Here is a 23,002-nt window from a genome sequence, read left to right as displayed (position 1 = left end):
TTTAAACTTTAAAAGCCTTGCCCTCATAATTTGCAAGTTAATTTATTTATAAAGTAAGTATAAACGCTGCTTAAGCTAATTCAAATGAAATTACAAGTAAAATAAGTAGCCAACCTTATCACTATCTGTTACCTACTAACAAGGTAAGGAAAGCATCAGATGAGCTACCTGAGAAACTAACGTTACGTTTCCCCACTTTAAAACGAAACAAACATGGTGCTTCCATGCCATGTTCATTTTTTTTGTGACAAAAGTTGCATGTTACGACTTTTTTCACTTTACAAAGCGCAGGCTATTTTAATTATTGTGATCAATTTGCGCCTTCAATCCCGGCACATGCGAGCTTCATTTGCAGTCTGGACGCTGAGGGTAAACTTATTGCGGCTCTGACTGCAGCGCTGAGAGGGACTGCTGCGGGAGGAGGGAGAACGGGGTTGGGGTTGGCGCCCCACGGCAGAGTAGGAACGATACATGCTTTCACGTAAGAGTCTCCAAAAGCCGCCAGTGACACCGTAAAAAGTCGCCAGATTTGTCGCTAGTCGCTTTTTTGAAAAATAGTCGCTGGAGGGGTCTGAAAACTCGCTGAGTTGGCAACACTGCGCCCTGCAGCGCTGGCTCGCTCTGCCGTATTTTTTTTTCTTCCCCCGTTTCAGTCAAGTGGATGTGATGACGGCGGCCGCGGATGACGCATTAATCGCGCGACACAACTAATCGATGATAAAATTCTTTGCGTACGCTTTTTATCGATTCGTTGTTGCAGCCCTAAGCACAATAGTAATAAAAATCAGTGTATAAATGATTTTTGAAATATAAGGTTTAATATATAGATTTTGGCTGTCAACGACATATGGGACAAATTTCTAAATTAGATTTTGTTGCTTGTGAAGGAGGATAATCACTTAAGCAGCTTAAAGGGAATACATGCATGGATGGATGGATGGAAATGAAGTTGTGTCCATACTAGGGATGCATGATATATTGATATGTGGGCATCGGTAATGGCTGTTATTCGTTATTGGCTGTTATTTTTTTATACATTAATGTTATTGAGCCCTTTATAAATAATGCACTAAAGGCAGGCATCTGTCTATAACTATAAATATTGTGGTTCTCTTGTGTTTCTCAACAATAGGAAAGCATTCAATAAATATATGTTTGAGCTCATTTATGGAAAGTATAAACCCTATTGAAAGCGTTCGGGTTGAGTAGCTGTAGGTCCATCAGACACTATCCTTAGAGCGTCCCCACCAACATTTATCACAAAGTTACACCCTTGAATTAAACAGGTTTTTTGTACATGACTAAATGAATACACGCCCCTTGAGTTAGTTTATGCCTGTTTATCCCTTTAGTATTGTAAGAAAAATAGACTTTAAACTACCTTAACGGGTGTGTATCCCTTTAGTCATGTACAAAAAAAACAATTTAATCACTTACTTTTTGGTGTTCTTTGAAGCATATGGTGATTTCATTTTAAATTGTTTTTTTTTTGTACATGATTTAAGGGATAAATGTCTGTCAAGGTAGTTTAAAGTCATTTTTTTATACAAAACTAAAGGGATAAACTCAAATCTGACATCTTGCGCATGCATATTGACAATGGGTATGCTGGTCTGACAGGGTATGCTGGTCTGAAAGAACACCGGCACTATTTTTAGTGCCAGGTTGCACTGAAAACATGACATCAGAGGACTTATTCTGTTAGACAGATTTGTTGCATTAGTAGTTATAGTATGCTGTAATAACAAAAATCCTAATTTGTGAGAACAGTTCATGCTAGACTTCTCTTGTATGAGTACTATTATAGCAAGTTAGCTGTACTTCGCATTGGTATTAGGTAGCGTTAGCTTATCTTGAACTTTAGCTTGTATGCTTCTGTTTGATACTGCATTGATTATCTCTCTCACCTGGCTGCTTCATCTAAGCTTCCCACAACATCACCAGGTACTTTTATTTTAATATGAATCTGACCGTAGACACAAAGAGAAAGAGTCCAATCGTTGCTTGTTGGTCTCTCTACAGATTACATTTCTTAAAACTATAGGGCCGCCTTGTAATTGTTTTTTTTCTATGTCTGCTTCTGCTGGAGGTTTCTACCTGTTAAAAGGAAGTTTTTCCTTTTCACTGTCATTATAAGCATGCTTAGTGTGAGGGATTGCCTCGGAGTCAATGAGTCGATTCAATCAACTGGTTTTCTGTAGATAGAAAACTTCTAATCAATCTGACTGGATGATCTGGTTAACTGTAAAGTTTCTTGAGATGGCGTGTTGTGAATTGGTGCTATATAAATAACCAGGATTAAACTGAATTTAAAGAGTCCACTCCTACTGGGAACAACGTCGTCATAATGAGAAATTAATCTAACTGAACTGAACCAACCCAACCTGATCTGAATGGATTAGACATTAGTGGAAAAGAGGAATGGGGCCTCCTTGCATGTTCTTTTTAACCATTCTTATATGACAGTACAACATTCACTAGAGAATAGTATTTCCATATCTTATTGACTTATCCAACCTATTAAAGGCATTGATTAAATAATGTGTAAAATATGTTTAAGATCCCAAAGAATGATGCAAGGTCTTAAATCTTAGATTGTCACAGATTTAATGTACCCGTCCATTCTTTGGAGTTCCCTTTTCTATGTGTTTTAGTCCTTGAGAGTGTTCTTCAATGCTAATGTTTGTGCATGCTTGTGAACTGTATATAAGTGTTTGCAGAATAGCCTTCACAGCCTAATTGTTTTCCTTGTAGCAGTACACTCCGTACAGCTTTTGCTTTTTGTCAGGGAAGCCCATGAACCTCACAGCAGCTTCTGTGGGACTGCAGCGTCGTCTTGGATTAGAGATGGGATAACGGACACTGGCATCCGCCAACCAGCCGGCATCGCAGCGGTCGTACTTATTCAGCTTCCAGGCAGCAAACATTTGGCCAACCTTAGCAATCTGAGCACCATCCTTTTGACAAGCCCTCACGGCTTCATCATAGGTCAGCTTAGAGGGGTGGTTAAGATAGTAGAATTTACCTGGAGAGACAAAACATACAACTCGATTACTGCAAGCATATTTAACCAGAACATCAATATATCCTTATCAGAGTGAAGTAGAAGATAATGAAATTTTAGGAGGGAAGTTACCAAAAGTCAGTCCTACAGTACCAGCATCCTGCATGTTTTTTATGTGCCCCTGAATTTACACCTCTAACCAAATAACCTGATAATTAGAAGGGCCCTATAGATGCTGATAAACAGCTAAAAAGTAGAGATTCATTAACAACATACAGGAGACCAACTCTTTACCTCTGGAGCAGTGCTTAAAGACTTCCAGTTAACTGTGCCTTCTCTCTTCTATTATTTACAAACTTTTATCACAGTATCAAAGAAGAATTGTTCAAATTCGCTTTATGTGTATGGAGTAAATTTCATTCCATAATTTATGCAAGCAAAGTTTTGTAAATAAAAATTTGAAAAAAAAATTTAAATTACTGTATTTTCACGACTATAAGGCGCACTTAAACGTCTTTTTTTTCCCTCAAAATGTGTGGTGCGCCCTTTGGTGCGGTGCGCCCTATGTGTGTTGTAACTGTGACTTTTGAGACCACCTCATTGAGGAGATGATGAAAGAGTGGCTGAATGTAAGGAGACCAGGTGTTTTTTTTCCACTCATCACTATCGCTGTTAATATGTGACTCCATGCTGGCCCATCTCACAGCTGATGTGAAAAACATGGTGAAACAAATTAACACTGTGCTCGCTGTTATTCAACCGCTCGACATCGGTGTGAACCGGACCCAGCAGGTGCAGCAGAAGCAGCGTGTTTACATGCGAAGTCAATGGTTGACGCGTGTATAGGCGCAGCAAAAGGTCCCGCACCACGTTTTGAGCAGCAGGCGCAGCGCGTCGGGAGCGTTTAAGCATCTGCCAACGCGCTGCTGCTGCTCGAGATGGAAAAATTTAAGTTTTGCTGCTGGACGCGCCGCATCAACCAATCAGAGAAGCTGACCTGGGAGCTAACAGCGAGACAGACACATCGCTCTGATGACATATGATATTAAGGCAAATGAAAAAGGCTGGATGGATGAGGAGATGATGAAAGCGTGGCTGAGGCAGGTGTCTGTGAGGAGACCAGGTGGTTTTTTCCACGCATCACCATCGCTGTTAATCTGTGACTGCGTGCCCATCTCACAGCCGATGTGAAAAAAAAGGTGAATCAAATGAACGCTGTTATCCCGGGGGTCTGACAAAGGAACTTCAACCACTTGACATCGATGTGAACCGGCCGTTCAAAGTAAGGCTGCGAGCGGCGTGGGAGCGATGGATGAAATTACGCCACCGTTAGCGGATGGATTGTTGATGCTTGGACTAACGTGTCTGCTGCCTGCTGGCACTGTTGTTTGAGCTTTCGCAAAAGCCGGCATTATTTCTGAGGAGCTGCCCGGCACGGAAAGTGACTCTGACAGCGAAGAAGGGGAAATTGGCATGTCTGATTTAGTGCAGCTGTTTAATTCAGAAACAGAGGATGATGACTTTGATGGGTTTGATTAATACTTTGTAATAAATACATGAATAAAGCACAATCATACTCAATTTTGCTCCAGCTCTATTTTTCTACCTGAAAACTTAATTCAACAGCAGCCTCTGGGCCGGGTCTCCTCCGGTTTCACCGCAGCGGCTGGCAGGTGTTTTTTCATCTAAATAATCTAAATCTTGCAGCTATATTTGCTGTGATCAGTGGGAATAAAGTAGTTTTAATATGTTTTTTAAGTGAGAAAGTCCACCTGAAAACTTAATAATTGCAGTCAGTTCATCCAGATTATTATCCTGCCTATACTATTTCTGTCGGAGGCGCTCAGACCCCCACATACCAGCGGTACACCGACAGTAGAAATCCCTTCAACAGCAGCCTCTGGGCCGGGTAGCCTCCGGGTACACCGCGGTGGCTGGCAGGTGTTTTTCATCTAAATAATTTAAACTGCAGGCACCAGGATACCGGCAATAAAAGCGAACATATTCCGTCGGCAGGTTTCAGGATTTTAAGTTAATTTAGGAGTGATCACTGTCATCTGCGATGTGTCTGTCTCACGGCCAGCTCCCAGGTTTGATTAATACTTTGTAATAAATACATGAATAAAGCACAGTCATACTCAGTTTTGCCCCCGCTGTATTTTTAAATACGCAGTAGAGGTATTTAAAGGTAGTAGAGGACATGTACCTGTATATAAAAACGCACCCTATAGTCCGGTGCGCCTTATGTGTGTGTTAAATACAGAAATGGCACACATAACTGAGACTGCGCCTTTTAGTAGGGTGCGCCTTATGGTCGTGAAAATACGGTACGTGTAATCTGTGAAAAAAATGTTTTAACTTGAAAAACGCTTTAACCAGACAATAGGTTGTTAAAGTAACTTTAGTGTTTTAACAAAAAGAAATTATATATTATTCAGATGATATTTTTTCATATTGTTTCATTTATCTTTTAGGCAATTTTTTTTATTTCTGTTTTTCAAATTGAGTTTTACAAACTTGTTTCAAATTACATTTTACAGATTAGTGCCCTCCCTACTGTAAGCAAAATTCCAACTGTGTCAATGCCAAAATCGACAAACAAATAGAATGTGATCTGTACAATGCAGTTTGAAAGGATGCATTTATAAGACTCTGAAAAACAGACATTTGAAAAAAAAATGAAAATATAAAATCTGTATCATTATTTTTTAAAATACAACTCGAAAACAAACTAAAAACTGTTTCATTAAAAATAATGTAGATAATCTGAAAACCTTTTTCTGAATTGAAATGTTTCTGAATTGTTTTTTGCTTTTACTCACAACAATAGTGGAACAAAATTTTCTCCATATTTTAGATTAGAGACGCTTGTAACCAACGAAGATAAAGTCTTTGGTCCCCAACATAATGAGACAATTCCAAACATGTATCCTTTGACTTCAGTGGGCGCCTCATGGAATCTATGAGGATTCCTGTCATTGCCATGTGTCGCCAAAAGAAGGCCTCCAGACGAGCAGATGGAAAACAGGTGTGCAGAAGTCAGCTCACGCCCTCAGGAGGAAGATCTCAGGCTCCCTCTGGTGGAGAAAGGTGACAAGCCTCCAGATCCCAACACAAACAATCTTTCTCTGTTTTGTTGCATCAATAATTTCTTTGCCAGGTAAAGAGTGTGGAGTCATATTTTTTTCCCTGCCACACTGGGAGCTGTACTGTACGCAGCTGTTTCGTGTCGCTCTCCCCTGTAGAGTAAAATAAAACCTTTTCTTCCTTGCATATCAACTCTCAGTGCTAATTTTTTTACTCCACAATTTGGCGTCACGAGAACAGGATCCTTCGCTGATCTGTCCGCTCGGTGGATTCTAGAAGAAGGGCTGATCCCCAAAACCATATGGGTTTTTCATCTACCACAAATAGGCCATTTCAGAGAAGGGTATCCCACTTTACCGCAAGCCTGCTGCTCTCTGTTCTACCTCCACCTTATCAACTGAAGGCTACAAATCCTTTTCTAATAGAGGATAACTTTTATTACCCTGGTTTTCAGAGAGCCAAACTAGAGGAGGAAGATGACGGGGGCAATCTGAGCTATCATTTGACCCCCAACCAGACTCACAAACAGACTTCACTGTCCCTGGGGCCAACTGCGGGGATCCATCTATCACCTTTGCTCCATGGTCACTAAATAGGAGGCACTATCCTCAACAGACTGCAAACAGCCCCGTATGGACCGGCTCTTCATTAAAGGAGGGGCCGCCGTGAGGACAGTTGAGTGACTGTAATAGAAAACGTGCAACAGGAAAAGAAAATAACAGAATGAGGCACAGCTGACTCTCCTCCAAAACTGCCACTAACAGTTTGGTCAGGTTTTATTTAGCTTTCTCTGATATATCCTATCATAGCAAACATTTCTATTTTTCTCTTATCTATAGGTACCTTTCGTTAATGATGTATTGTGTTAGAGATATCTGAGGATTATCTAATATAAAACTGTTTTCTGCCTTTTTTCTCACCTCATAATATATGACCTCACCACACCTCTGGTGTTTTCCAATCCACTTTGTCTGTTTAACTATGAATAGTGGATGAGCAGGGAGACTAGATTTTTGTATTGCTCAAATAATTTGGTAATAAATAGGCAATAGTTACCTTTTCTTTTCGATTAATTAATCAATTAAATGCTGTAATAACAGGGCTGTCACATGTACTGCGCGTTTTTGATTGTTACTACATTGCTATTCCAGCATTTCGTAAGACACTGTGGGCGATTCTAATCTGACTCCTTTCAAATCCCACCCTGTCATACCTAAAAATAATTAATTTAATAATTTTGCATTCAGTAAACAACACCCAAGAAACAAAATAAGGGGCCACTTTACATTTCTCTAGATCTGAAATGCTTTTCCTTTCCAGATCATCACACCCATAGAACACTGTTGTTATCTTGACACATGAGAAAGCATGTGTTAAAAGCGGAAGATATATATAAGGGTTTATATAATCATATAACATTTAATAATGATATTAAAATGAATAAAATGTTTCTATCATTAAATACTTCAGTTTAGTCATTCAAGCTATCTCAGTCTAGTTTTTTTTGGATTCCTTCTTTTTTTTAAATCTTCGTCATTCCTGCTAGGCTGATTTATGAGGCTGAACTATTTACTTAGCTGTCTGCCCAAAATCCTGTGAACTGCAAGGCTGCTAAAGGGTCTGCTGCATGTCCCCACCTTTTTGCTAAGATGAGGTTTGAACTGGACAAATTGAGCTCTTAGATTTTACCTTTTTTCCTTCTTTTTCTTTTTTTTTTTTCCAAATAACATCTGGTGGGGCTTAAATGGTTACCTAAACAATTTTTCCATCCCTTTTGTGTTTTGACCAATGGGGGACCATTTGTCAAACGGGAGGATTGGGAAATGGATGGATACAAATTGGTTAACAGTTATTTTTTTTCTCAAACAGCAACAAAGTTTTGTGAAGATTGTTTAGTCTGTGCATGTCACAGAATTTCTAATGGACAGAAAATAATGGGCCAAGGAGCCACAAAAACAGTTGATGCTCCATCTCAACATCTTATGATAGATTTTAATGAACTCCATATATATATATATATATATATATATATATATATATATATATATATATATATATATATATATATATATATATATATATATCTATCTAACACACGCAACCCGAACCGAGACAGTCGAACCAAATGGTTCGGACAGTTTTCATAAACCGTTCCATCCCTAATAAATATATATATATATTATTTTTTATTTATTTATTAGGGATGGAACGGTTTATGAAAACCGTCCGAACGATTCGGTTCGACTGTCTCGGTTCGGGTCGCGTGTGTTTCGTTCGTTCATGCGCTGCTCCTTTTTCTCATAGGTGAAGCGTGTACACTCCAGAGCAGAAGGTGGCAGTACTGCGACCAAAGCCAAACACCAGTAGTTAAGAAGAAGAACAAGCGAAGAAGCGTAACCGGGTGTAGCAGAAATAAATCAGTTGTTGTGGAGAATTGTGTGGGTATGGCGAGTGGGAAAGAACAGGAGTTGGAAGACACGCCAGCAGCACTTTGTAGGTCTGCTGTATGGGACCACTTTGCATTTAGAGTGACCTACGATGATGGCGGAAAGAAAGTTGTGGAAAAAAGTGCAATAGTGTGCAAGCATTGTGTGTTGTACTTTACAAGACATAATAGATTTTCCTAACAATCAACGTATACTGAACCGAACTGAAAACCGTGACCACGAAACCGTGAACCGAACCGAACCGTGGATTTTGTGAACCGTTCTGCCCCTAGTAGATATCAACAGTGGAAGTTTGCTATCTCATCCTAAAACAATTGTTAGTGGTGTTAACAGCTGTAGGCTGCTTTAACTAAATCTCTGAGCTTGCAGACTGCTTTCTTGTGTGGATTGGGTTGAAGGTTACCTTTTAATCCAAGCAATCATTCTGAATTGAATTGACAGTTGGACTTGGACTTTGATATTCTGATGTTTATTTGTCCTGTTGCAGGATGTACCTGTTACAAACAATTTTGTGCTGTGGTTATATGACAGTTTCGATTTTTTGTTTTTTCACTCTTATTCTTAAAACAGAAGTATTTTCTTCTATTTTGCTTATGATCACCTAGATGTCTATTTCTGAAACAACAGCTCAATTCCAGTGTCTCAATAGAGGTTTTGTCTTAAACCACTTGTTGTGCAAACTAACATCCTGCAGATAATGAATAAACTAGAACTGGAGTTATAGTTAATTATTTAACCTATTAAAAAAATGAGGCGGCACGCAGTCCAGCTTCAGCCGCACGGGTCTTCTCCACCACGGGATCCGCTCTCGGGAAAGTTTTACTCACAGAAGAAAAAAAGAAAGCTACTTCCAGTTAACTTTCTTCTGGCATTTCAAGTTAAAGGGGCCTCTCCTTGCGGGTGGTGAACCCATGGAAAGAGAAAGATTTAGTTTGAGCTCTGGGTTTTAAACCATGAGTGACATGGGGGAATTTCCTGTTGAAGTATCAGCCTTCTCCATCAGGTGATTGGTCAATGCGTGAGCTGACTGCCTCTTACGGTGGGCAGTTACAGTACTTTTCCAGAGAATCTTTTGTTCTCTTTGTGAAAAAGGAAAGAGGGGTTGGTTTTAGATGGTTCATCCAACTGATTTGGGATCCATTGTGGCAATATATCCCAACACACTGAATAGTGACGGATTGGAATGAAAGCACTGATGTTCGTCCTGATCATTCTTTTTTTTTTTGTTTCTGCTATTATGTTACTATTATTCTTGCAAATTAATATTTTTATGCATTGTATATTACATATGGTTTTACTCTCTTTTATTTTTGTTTGTAATTTTTCTGATAAGGAACAAAAGGGAGGAATTGTGGAATCTTATTTTTTCCTTGGTCTGTTAGTGAGATAATATATTAAAGTGGGCCTTTTTTCTCCTCCTGAATAGGGGTGATTGTGTTGGGAGCTGGAGTAGTACCACCTTCCTCCAGCAGAGTCCGCCGTGGATCCTCCTCAGCCTAGCCTCCTGCACAGCTGAGGCTCATTCCTTCATCAGAGGGTCCACACTATATAAGCTGTCTTCAGACCTTGCCTCAATGTCGCAGTGTTGAATTCAGTTGGTTAGCACTTAAAGCGATAGTTCGGTATTTTTGACATGAATCTGTATGGCATCCCCATCACCAGCGGCATGCAATCACACTGACTTACCCCTGGCAGCGTCCTGTGAGAGAAGTTATCGTCCAATTTTGGTCAAGCCAAAAGTAGTCCGGCAGGTTTTTAGGAACAGCGAAATAAAACTTTTCTCTTCCCAAAACATTATGTGTTCAAAAGAGCGATATTTTTGCATCCCAAAAAGATTGTAGTGGAAAAAGTCACACGTCGTTATCAATTGGTCCTATTTTCTCTCTGTTCGTATCAGTGCGCGCCGTCATTCAGACAGCGAGCCCAACAACAGCCATGTCTCCCTCCGCGGCGGAAGGAGACATGGCTGTTGTTGGGCTCGCTGTCTGAATGACGGCGCGCACTGATACGAACAGAGAGAAAATAGGACCAATTGATAACGACGTGTGACTTTTTCCACTACAATCTTTTTGGGATGCAAAAATATCGCTCTTTTGAACACATAATGTTTTGGGAAGAGAAAAGTTTTATTTCGCTGTTCCTAAAAACCTGCCGGACTACTTTTGGCTTGACCAAAACTGGACGATAACTCTGCTCACAGGACGCTGCCAGGGGTAAGTCAGTGTGATTGCATGCCGCTGGTGATGGGGATGCCATAGAGATTCATGTCAAAAATACCGAACTATCCCTTTAAGCCAAGATCCTTCTGAGCACTTTGTTGACTTTGAATCCAGACTGGATTCTAACCCTTTTTGTCTCTACTTTCAGGAAACCTGTTTTTTCTCTTGTGAAGCTCTGGAAGAGCTTAACCTGCCGAGTCTGCCCTCTGAGCCAAACCTGAAGACTCCTCTCTGGATTTCCATGCAGCTCTGGACCAAGAGCTGGAAACTCAAAACCAAGGTCTGCCCTCTCTCTAGAAGTAAGACGCTGAAGCAGCTAACGGACTCTGCTGAACAAACATTCTCTGGACCCAACAGTTCTCCTCCCAAAGCTAAACCAAGAACCCTCAAGACTCCAGTGAACCTGCCCTCCAGGCCTGAACCAGAACCTGTGATTACTCTGTGCTTGTGAAACAATAAACTTGTTAAACCTTTCACTTCAGTCTCCGTTTCGTGGGTTCTGCATACTTGGGTCTCTCTTGTGAACCCATCATGACAGATTGTCTAGAGGCTTTGTTCAATTCTTTATGCTGAGATGTAGGGAAAAGAAGGGGGGTTGAAATGAAGTTTTCTCCCTAGGTTAGATAAGGGGGAAACATAGATAAACATGTCCTTAATGTGTTCAAGATTTTCATGTCCTGTTTTTGGTGTGAACGGAAAACAGTTGTCTGAAATGTTTATTTGAACAAATTTATATCCTCTCGTGAACTAAAGTGTTTCCTTTGGGAAGATTCAATGTTCGTATGTGTGTGGTGTGTAGTCTTTTTATAAGCAGGGGAGGGATGTTATAGCCTCAGAGCCACACTGGGAGCTGTACGTAGCTGTTTCGTGTCGCTCTCCTCTGCAGAGTAAAATAAAACATTCTCTTCCTTGCATATCAACTCTCAGTGCTCATTTTTTACTCCATAAGAGGCTGCATGCAGTCTGTGTCTGACTCTGCAACAGCCTCACAGCGAGGTGTTTGCCCCATGTGACAAGAACCAGCCATGAGCAATTGGGGTGTAAATCACACCCATCATGGCGATTCGATTCAGTATCGATTTCCTGACCCAACGATTCGATTATTTTTGATACTCAAGAAAACACCACGCTGCGATTCGATTAATTCGTTCTTTTTTTCTTGTACTTCTTTTTTTGTACATCTTACAGGCTGGAAAATGTTTCAAATTTGAAATAAATCAATGAAAGCTGTAATATCGTTATGCTTTTTTTTTTTTTTTTTTTTTTAGAAACGACAGCAAATAACAGAAGTAGAAAAGTTTTACTCCACCTATCCCTATTAAAAACCTCATTCACTGAAAAGTAATAATACCCCTGTGTTATTGATTCTGAAAGGCTTTGCATCAAAAAATACTGCACAAAATCAGTGCCATGAGTGCAATACAATACCTCAGCTCCAGACGTCCCCGCCCCCTCCACAGACGTTCCGCTGCACCTCTCCCAAAGGAGGCCGGCTTGTTTTGTTTTTATGACCGAAATTGCGGAAAAACACTCATGAAGTTTGACCTGCTAGAAGAGCGAGGTGTGCGAGAACGCTGGGACCCTTTTTCAACCTGGATCTCCGCTCTTTTTGGCCCTCATGTCCCTCCGTCGTCGGACTAAACTCGCCCCCACTTCCTCACCGCCTCGGCCGTATCTAGACCCACAGCGTGTAGCACAGACCACGCTTCAATATTGAGCATAAATCAAAAATTCAAAAATGTCTGTGTCAAGCTTACTGCAACACACTGCTGCACGAGTATAACCAGGAAGCGCGGTAGGAGGGCAAAATAGGCTTAGCGCCACCGCAGCACGGGAGGGAGAATTACATCCAGGAGCAAATGGATAAAAATAGACCGGAGGGGGAAAAAAACGTGAATCGATACTCTTGCACTCAGTTCACAGTGTGAGTTCACAGCTCATGGTGCATATTAAACACAACACTCTGATGCGATCTACCTGCTAATTCTGTACGTCTAAAAAAAACTGTTACTTATGTATGTGTGCAAATAAGGAGGTAAATGCATTTAAAGAACAGTAGCCCTGTTTCCATCCCACTAAAAGTTGAATTTTAAGTAAACTTTTAGGAGTAAAAAAAAGGAAATTCTATTTTGCAGTGTTTCCAATTGGCTTTAAATTTAATCAACCAAGCATACATTGTAAAGCAAAGTATGTCCTCCCCTATGCCTGTAATAAACAGGAAGTAAAGGTTGAAATCCTGAACTTACTGCAGGTCAGTAAAGGAGGAAAGCTTTAAAGAATATGTTGCTAATGGGCAAGCTGTTCTTACATAAACATGTCAGCTAGTAATTGTGATGTTGTCGAGCCACACATAATAGGAAAATCCAGGAAGACGTTGATGATTGGATTAGATTATATTAGATGAGCTTTATTGATCTCACAGCGGAGAAATTCACTTGTCATATATTGGCATAGAAGTCAAAGAAGGTGCAAACAAGGAGGAAAAGGTGCATTAAGAATAAACAATAAACAATATATATATATACAATATATCCAGGTATATACAGTATATCAAGGTAAATAAGGATTAAGGTGCAAGTGTACCTGTATCGCACACAATGAAAAACAAAATAAAAATAAGAAATAAAGAAATAAAAATATGTACAATCCGGATGGCTTATATGCAGATGGATTTACTTTTACGTTAAAGTGTAGTAGGTAAGGAGCAACGGTGAGGTAGTGGTATGACTATTCTATTCACATATATTGCACATTCAGCATATTGCACAGGATATTGCACAGTCAAGAAATAAAAAACTAAAAAACTATAATATAGCTGCACATTGGTTTTTTGAGGAGTTATTGTGGTTATAGTGCATTATTATAGAGTCTGGTGGCAGCAGGAATAAATGACCTGCGCTAATAATAAATAAAGGAGCGCTACGCTCCTTCTTACAAACAGGGTGTCTAAGTCTCTGACTAAAGGAGCTGCTCAGCTCCTCTACAGTCTGGTGCAGAGGGTGAGAGGTGTTGTCCATGATGGATGTGAGTTTGGACAGCATCCTCCTCTCAGAAGTGGCCTTCCTCACCAGCTTATTCAGTCTCTTTCTGTCCCGCTCTGAGCTGCCAGGTGCCCAGCAGACGACAGCGTAGAGGAGGGCTGAGACCACCACAGAGTCATAAAAGATTTTAAGGAGGGGCCTGCTGACCAGCTCCTCGAACTACAGGACCCTACACACCGCTTCCCTTCTTCCCACCACACGGAGAAACCAGACATCCCTGCAGAAATACGGAGGAGACGGAGAGGCTGCAGAGGTGGAAGGACGAAGAGTAGGAAGAATTATCTACCATCGGTTGTCATGGGAAACATAAGATCTCTCCGCAACAAGACCGAGGAGCTTGCAATACTAGCGCGTTTCGAGAGGAGGTACAGAGACGCTAGTTTAATGTGCTTCACGGAGATGTGGCTAGATGGGTCTGTCCCGGACTCAGTGGTTTCCTTGGATGGCTTTAAACTTTTCCGTGTGGACAGAACTTTGGCGGAGAGCGAAAAAAAGAGAGGAGGCGGTCTGGCGGTGTTTGTGAATGAGAGATGGTGCAGCTCGGCTCATGTTCACGTGAAGCAGCAGATATGCAGCCCAGATGTGGAATTACTCGCTGTGAGTATACCTTATTATCTGCCGCGGGAGTTTGGTCACGTGATCGTGCTTTGCGTTTACATCCCTCCCTCTGCTGATGCCGCTGCTGCTTGTGAGCGGATCCACAGCGTGGTAAACAAGCTTCAGACCGAACACCCTCGCGCTCTCCTGCTCATCACAGGAGATTTCAATCATGCCCCCCTCCGCTCCACTCTCCCCACGCTCACACAATACGAGACATGCCCTACCAGGAACACTAAAACGCTGGACCTTTTTTATGCAAATGTTAAGGATGCATACACCTCCCCCACCCCTACCCCTCACCCCGCTGGCTCGTTCATATCACAGCCTTGTCTACCTGCCCCCCCATTACATTCCACTGGTGAGAAGGACAATAGCACAGAAGAAGTCAGTGAAAGTTTGGTCGGATGACGCCACTGAGGAGCTGAGGGATTGTTTCAGCACCACAGACTGGAGCATGTTCCAAAGCTCTCATGGTGAGGACATCAACAGCCTGACTGAATGCATCACTGACTACATGACCTTCTGTGTGGAGAGCATTGTGCCTACACGACGGCTTCAATGTTTTCCAAACAACCCTCCCTGGCTGACCCCTGAGCTGAAAGTCCTCCTGAATCGGAAGAAACAGGCTTTCTACTCAGGGGATAAAGAAGAACAGCGTTGAGCTCAGCGAGAGCTCCAGTGGAGGATCAGGGCGGCAAAGAAGGACTATGGGAAAAGATGGAGGAGCAGCTGGCGCAGAACAACGCCAGAGATGTGTGGAGAGCTCTGGACAACATCTCCAGCTTTGAGCAGAGGACCAGCAGGGCTGCAGATGGTAACACCAAGTTTGCAGATGAGTTAAACAGCTTCTTCACGCGGTTTGACTCCCCTCACACTGGCCCCCTCCCTGCCCTCAACTCTCCACACACCTCCAACCACCAGCCCCCCAGAGACCTTTCCCCCCCGCCGCTGCCACTCCCACCACCCCCGACCCATCCACACCTCCAGTCGTGCCTTCCTCCCCCCTCACAGTAACACCAATGCAGGTGAGAGGGCAGCTGAGGAGGCTGAAACAGAGGAAGGCCTCAGGACCAGATGGCCTCCCCCCCAGGCTGCTGAAGACTTGTGCAGATGAGCTCTGTCAGGTCCTCAGCTACATGTACAACCTGAGCCTCAGCCTGGGGGTGGTCCCCACCCTGTGGAAGACCTCCTGTGTGGTTCCAGTTCCCGAAACGCCGCACGCCGGGGATCCGGCCCACTTCAGACCAGTCACCCTGACATCTCACCTGATGAAGACCATGGAGCGCCTCGTCCTCGCCGAAAGAGTTGCAGAAACAGTTGATCAATCCTTTGACGTGAAAGTCCACTATGTCGGAGATTATGCGCAAAACCTGTTTCCATCTCCGTTTTTTTTTTTTGCAAAAGCCAAAAACCACTTCAAACGTGTATAAAAATGGTTTTGTAAATTTGAGGGAGTGATTTTTTTCTATTTTTGCTGTTTTCATTATGCTTTTCTGATGCTATACTTACAAATTTGAATTAGAAAAGCTGATGGAAACATACCAAGTTCCCACAGATCATATATCTTAAATAAAAAGCTGTAACACGGGGGCGCTGGTGAGCAAGATATGGCGTAGGACGTACTTTCCTGAGCTCCTGCAAAATCCGTGTTAATTACATAAAATAATATATAAACAGCATTAACTACGTTAATACCCGTCAAAAAACCGAAGAGAAAACTTTAGAACCACAAACAACTGGAAAACCAAAGCATAATCGTCCTGAATAGCTGAAAAGCTGCAAAAATATAGATACGGAAGCGATGCTAATGCTATAAGGCCTGCTTGGAGTATGAGACAGAGGACAACTGGCAGGCTAACCCACCGACAACCACTGAGACGGTTGGCCCGAACATGAGTAACGAAGAAATTAAAGCAGATATCTTATCGTCACTGAGAGGCGAAATCGCTAAAGTGATAAGAGACGAACTTAAAGGCGCATTAGCAGAAGATTTTCAAGCTATAAGAGCCGAACTGCTAGCGGCCCGTTCCAACATTGCTAACAGCACAAAGACCATACAAACTGAAGTGGATATTATAAAGACGGACATCTTGGACATAAAGGGTGGCCTATCAACGTGGTCAGATGAAGTTACTTCACTACAGTCTACTGTAACCAGCTTACAGAAGGAAATGGCCACGCTGAAAGATAAATGTGAAGATCTAGAGGGGAGAATGAGAAGGTCCAATATAAAATAAAAATATAAATAAATATAAAATTGTAACTTACAATGTAAAAGGACTCAATAATCCAGTCAAAAGAAAGAAAATATTGACTCAATTAAAACAAATTAATTGTCACATTGCTTTTCTCCAAGAAACCCACCTATCTGATACAGAGCATGAAAAATTAAAAAATCTTGGGCAGACAAGGCTTTCTATTCATCCCACCAGTCAGGAAAAAAGAAAGGTGTTGTCATACTTATGCACCGACAGATTAATTTCACACAAACATTGTTACGTAGAGATACAGAGGGAAGATACATGTTAGTTAATGGTACAATTGATGGCATAGAAGTTTTGCTTGTAAATCTATATGCACCCAACTTGGATGCACCAGATTTCATAAAGTCACTGTTTAAGGTAATATTACAGCACAGCACCGGGCTGTTGTTGCTGGGTGGGGACTTCAATTGTATTTTGTCACAAATATTGGACAGATCACCCTCACCAAGAACTCCACTCTCTAGAATGAGTAGGATGCTTAAATATCAGATCATAGAGACAGGTATTGTAGATGTATGGAGGAGCAGGTTTCCCAGAATTAAAGACTTTACTTTCTACTCAAGTAGTCATGCATCCTACTCTAGGATCGACTATTTTTTTACCCCAAAGTCAGAACTGCATAGAATAGTGGATATTGAAATATTACCTATTACTACTTCTGACCAATCACCTGTCTTATTAAAATGGGATATAGGACATAGGTTAACATCTAAACAATGGAGACTTAATACGTCCCTACTCAATGACAAAGTATTCATCACATTCATTACAGCGGAGCTCAAGATGTACCTAGAAACTAATACATCTACAAAAACAACACCTCTGATGTTATGGGACTGTGCCAAAGCATTCCTTCGAGGCCGCATAATTTCCTTCACATCTGCAAGGAAAAAACACAAGAATGCTAAACAAAAAGATTTGGAGGATAGAATCAAAGATTTGGAGTTTAAACATAAGAGATACGCTTCAGGTAAAATCCTGAAGGAATTAAATGCAACCCGCAGACAACTAAACAGTCTATTGTTAGATAAAGTAGAGGGTAACTAATCAAAAATATTATGAACACGGTCAGAAAGCCAGTAGGTTATTAGCATTTAGATTGAGGAAACAACAGTCCTCCAATATGGTTCATAAAATAAAATCCCAAGAGACTGTTGAGACAAGTCCTGACAAAATAGCTGAGGCCTTTGCAAAATTTTATAAATTACTATATACAAATACTGATACCTGTAATAATGACCAAGAGCTTACAGAATATTTAAATAACATAAAATTGAACCAATTAACGGATGAGATGGCGCTGGAATTAGATCAACCAATTGAGGAATGGGAGATTAAGCAGATAATTAAATCACTCAAGAACAACAAAAGTCCAGGCCCAGACGGATTTACCAATGAGTTCTATAAAACTTTTGTAGATCTTCTGGCCCCCTTGCTATTAAAAGCATATCATCATGCGTTAAAATCCAAAACTATGGCACCATCCTGGACAGAAGCCACAATAGTAGTAATCCACAAAGAGGGCAAGGATCCTACAGATTGCCAGTCCTATTGACCCATATCACTATTGAATACAGACTCACGCATACTTACAGCAATCCTAGCAAGACGACTTAACATTTTTATCACCCAAATCATACACCCCGATCAGACAGGATTTATTGTTGGTAGGTACTATGGTGATAATCTAAGACGCTTACTAAACCTAACAAGCGTTCAAAGAGAGAGAAAGATTAAATCAGCAATCATCTCTTTAAATGCCCAAAAGGCGTTTGATAGAGTCTCCTGGAAATATTTAATTCATACCCTTAAACGCTTTGGATTTGGTCCATATTTTGTTGATTGGGTGCAAACACTCTACTCCTCACCACAGGCAGCAGTTAAAGTTAACGGCTATAGGTCTACTAGATTCTCATTAGAACGGGGGTGCAGACAAGGATGCCCACTCTCACCCCTCCTGTTTGCCATTAGTATTAAACCATTAGCTCAAATCATTTGAGAGGATGCTAATATTAAAGGGATAGAAATCAATAAAGACGTACAGAAAAATTTCATTATATGCTGATGATGTATTGTTGCACTTGACAGAACCTAATTCAACAATCCCCCACCTAAAAGAGCTCATCTCTCAATATGGATTCTATTCAGGCTATAAAATCAACATAGAAAAAACGGAAGCTATGGATGTAAATGGCACAATTTCAGACCTCATAAAAGTACAGAGTGGATTCAAATGGCCCAAGAACGGGATCAAATATCTGGGTATTCAAATACCTCCGTCTCTATGTGACCTATATGAGACAAACTATAGTAAACCTCTACGAATCATTAAAAATGACCTGGAGTGTTGGGATACCCTTCCCATCTCTCTGATAGGACGTGATGAAAGTATCCGCATGAATGTTTTACCAAGACTACTCTATTTATTCCAGATGCTACCTGTGGAAATTCCCAAATCTACCTTTGACACAGTAGATAAAATGATAACTGGATTCATTTGGCAAAAAAAGCGTCCTAGAATCAGACTGAAAACTCTACAGTTACCTAAATCCAAGGGGGGCTTTAAACTCCCAAATTTGAAATATTATTACTGGGCTGCACAACTTAAGCCCCTACTAGCATGGCTACAGAATAGTGCAGACACTCGCTGGTTGGAAATAGAGGAAAGCAGATGCTCAGTACCACTGCAAACATTACCTTTCTTAGATACCCCTGCAAAGGAAATGACAACCTGGACAAAAAACACTCTCAAAGTCTGGAACTCAATACAATCGGCTTTTAAGTTATCAAAGCAGATTTCACTTTTATCAAATATAGGATTTATAAAGACATTTACACCAAACAATTTAGATTCCAGGTTCAAAAACTGGTCTAATTATGGACTATCTCATATCCATCAATTAATTAAAGAGGGAAACTTCAAAACATTTGAGCAGATGAAAAGTGAATTTGGTCTCCCTAAGACAGACTTCTATAGATACCTACAACTTAGAACCTTTGTAACAACACACAATAATTGGACTAAACTCCATGAATCTACACCTATAGAACATTTCCTAAAGAACATACAAAGGGGAAAATGTAATAACAATGTAATTAGTAAAATATAAAACCTGTTTCTGTCTATGAACGGGCATGATTCCACAAACATAAAGCTTAAATGGGAAACTGAACTGCAGGAGTCAATAGCAGGGGACACACGGGAAGAAATGTGTACCGACGCACAATTAACAACAAATTCTAACACAAGGAGAGAATTCAAATGGAAAGTAATAGTCCGATTTTTCAGAACGCCAACAATAACCAGTAAAATGGGCCCAACTCAACCAAGTTCATGTTGGAGAAACTGCGGGACACAGATTGCAAATCATACGTACATCTTTTGGTCCTGCCCTAAACTAAGTGTATTCTGGGAGGACATCTTTGAAGCACTTAAAGTAATTTTCAGGAGCAATTCTGGGAGAAATACCCGATGGAATAGACAGGAAGGGGGATAGATACCTGTTAAGAATCTTGCTTACAGCAGCATTGAAATGCATAACTATCAGATGGGTGAAGCCAGAGCCTCCTACATATAACACATGGATACAAAAAGTTTGGGACATTTACATGATGGAAGGAATAACATATTCCTTAAGGTTTCAAAAAACAGTTTTTAATACAAGATGGAGCTCTGTCATACCGCTACTAACTCAGTGACACATCTACAGGATAGCCCTTGTGCATTAGAGTATATCTTTGGGTCGATGTAAAATACTATGAATGTGTGGATTGTCTTATCTCAGGAGGGGATTCAGTCAAGTGTTATGTACCATTTTATTTTATTTTACTGTTATCTGCCTGTTGATTTCAATCTGTTGTCATGTATGCATTATTACATGTGTTAGAAAACCCACTGACTCACCTTTCGATGTCTCGTGTAATATTGTGGCTATAGGTCGGTGGAGACAAAAGATTGTAAGATTGTCATGTGTTATAAAAAAAAAAATAAAAAAATAAAGTTCAAAAAAAAAAAAGCTGTAACACGTGTTCACCTGCTGAAATCAATCAGGGTGAGACTGGGTCTGAAGAATATGGGGTTCATGACTTCATAGCACTTTTCTAACATATATGTGCGAATAAGGTGTTACAAGTTTTTAGAAGCACACTTTCCACAACCAATATGCTTATTAAAACCTTTCAGCATAACCAGCATTTATGCTCAAATTCACTGGAATGATCCCTGGGGACGAAGCTCCGATGTCAATCAAAAGACTGATATGCTTAGAAAAAAATAACTGTATTGGCCTAAATTTCAGCTTAGCAGTAAAAAGATTCCACTATGCTGAAATGTGCTGCCGATAATCCTGGAGGCACTGAGGATTTTGGTGGTTGGCTCTTCTTCTCTTTTACAAGCCTTTCAAAATATCATCAAATTATATAAGAGATGTTTGACTTCATTGGTTAATTCTTTCATCATCCTTTTACTCAGCATTGTTTAAAAGATGCAACAGCATAGTGTATTTATTTCAGGGATTGGGGTTTACAAGGAGGGACCTGTTAAAAAGAAATAAACGCTCTAAGAAACGTATGAAGGGGAAGGGCTGTCCCTTACCTCTGTAGAAGGAAGTGAAGCAAAACACATCGTAGTGAGTCTTGCCCTTATCTCTCAAGCCATAATTGCGAACGCCTGGCGGTGTGTTTTTCCCTCCGCATGGTTCTCTGGGGTTGGTGATGGGGTACTGTACCGTACCATCACTCAGCCAACCTGCGTTGCACCAGTCCATCCCTTCTTGCCATGCGTCATACAGCTGTTTAAAAGAGGCAACAACAGCATCCTGGTCTCGACATGCCCGCGCAGCGTCATTAAAATTAAGGTTGTAGCGTCCCAAGCGTGGAAAGTAGGGGAAGACAACACCTGCAGAGAGAGGCCAACAACAGGAAAGCCTTGATGCAATGACTCAGTTGTACATCTCATGTGGGTTGTTTCAAATTTTTATTGATCCTGGTGACTGACAGCGGCTCTCACTGAGCAAACACAGCTGCTTCCCTCTCAGCCTGCTGCCAGTGGCTGTGGCTCCAAGCACTAAATGGCATGAGACTCCAGCTGTTCTCAAACATAATAAAACTGCTGTCACACTAATGTACACTGTGCTCACATTTGCTAACATTCCTCCTATAACTCCAGTTTCTGGAGCTAAATTTGGAATGAATGCATTAACAATAGAACACCAACAGTATAAAGTCATTCCAGGAGTTCATTGCTTCCTTTTTTTTTTTTTTTTTAACTAGACCACTCAAAATGTTACCTTCAAGTTCAAGGGACACTACTGCTGTATCATCTTCCAGACCATCCATGACTTCACATCTATATGTCCCATAATCATCTAATGTGAGATCCTTCATCACCAGGGAGGCGTCCATAGGAGAGGAGCGTTGCAGGTGGACACGTCCCTGGAAGGTCCCGTAACTTTTATTGCGATGACCGGCAGCAACAAAAACTTTCACCTAAAGCACGATCAGAGGAGACAGATTGTACTTCTTAAATTCTAAGCTTTTTTTTTTAATCTAAAATACAGTGGAACAACTAAGAACAGAAGAAACGTACTCTACTAACAACTAAATCCAGATACATTGTGTGAAAGACAACAGATGTGATGGTGTTTTACATAAAAGTGGTTGTTTTGTTGTAAAATCTCCACAAAAAAATTACAATTAGGGTAAAATAAGTGTTTTTAAATGTGTTCCTTTCTTTAATGTATTTCTGGGAGACATGTTATGGGATATAGTGAAGATCTTAAAGGGGCCTCATCATGCACCATAGCTTAAAAAATCCCCAAAACAATGTGTTCTCAAATATCAAGTATACTTTAAAACTGTTGGCCAAGAGTTAGTTGGAAGGGCTGGTTGAAAAATGTAAATATTACCTGTGGTTAGTTATCCTGAGCATGCTGCTATAGGCTTTGACTGCTGGAGGACATAGGGACCCTTTTTCCTCATTCTGCTTCATTCTATCTCTATTCTTCCACTCCGCAGAATTTGTTAGTTCAATCTTATTATGCTCTCTGCCTTTTCTCCTAGTAGCTTAATCTGGTCTCTTCCTGTTTGGCTGTGACACCATCCTGAAATCCAGAAATATCAGCTGTTCTGCTGCCATCATCACCTTTGTTTATAGATGTTTTATACACTACTCAAAAAATTAAAGGAACACTTTGTAATCAGAGTATAGCATCAAGTTAATTAAACTTCTGGGATATTGATTTGGTCAGGTAAGTAGCAGAGAGGGTTGTTAATCAGTTTCAGCTGCTTTGGTGTTAATGAAATTAACAACAGGTACACTAGAGGGCAACAACGAGACGAC

General features: G+C 40.8%; 1 protein-coding gene across 3 annotated transcripts in view; it reads right to left on the bottom strand.

Moving 5' to 3' along the window:
* Positions 1–2,596: 2,596 nt before the first annotated feature.
* The window catches only part of LOC119799209 (hyaluronan and proteoglycan link protein 1-like), a 76,451-nt gene continuing 56,045 nt past the window's right edge, over positions 2,597–23,002 (bottom strand). For all 3 annotated transcript variants that reach the window (XM_038309018.1, XM_038309017.1, XM_038309019.1), the window contains 3 exons: positions 21,951–22,149; positions 21,257–21,559; positions 2,597–3,025 (listed from right to left, as the gene is read on the bottom strand). In XM_038309018.1, coding sequence (XP_038164946.1) covers positions 2,736–3,025; positions 21,257–21,559; positions 21,951–22,149 — 792 coding nt within the window. In that variant the 3' untranslated portion in view covers positions 2,597–2,735. The remainder of the gene's footprint in view (positions 3,026–21,256; positions 21,560–21,950; positions 22,150–23,002) is intronic.

This window comes from Cyprinodon tularosa, unplaced genomic scaffold (genome assembly GCF_016077235.1).
Source record: "Cyprinodon tularosa strain WSP-4 unplaced genomic scaffold, ASM1607723v1 ctg653, whole genome shotgun sequence".
Taxonomy (NCBI): Eukaryota; Metazoa; Chordata; class Actinopteri; order Cyprinodontiformes; family Cyprinodontidae; genus Cyprinodon; species Cyprinodon tularosa.
The sequence above is the reverse complement of the archived record's forward strand: the minus strand, read 5'-3'. Positions and strand labels throughout refer to the sequence as shown.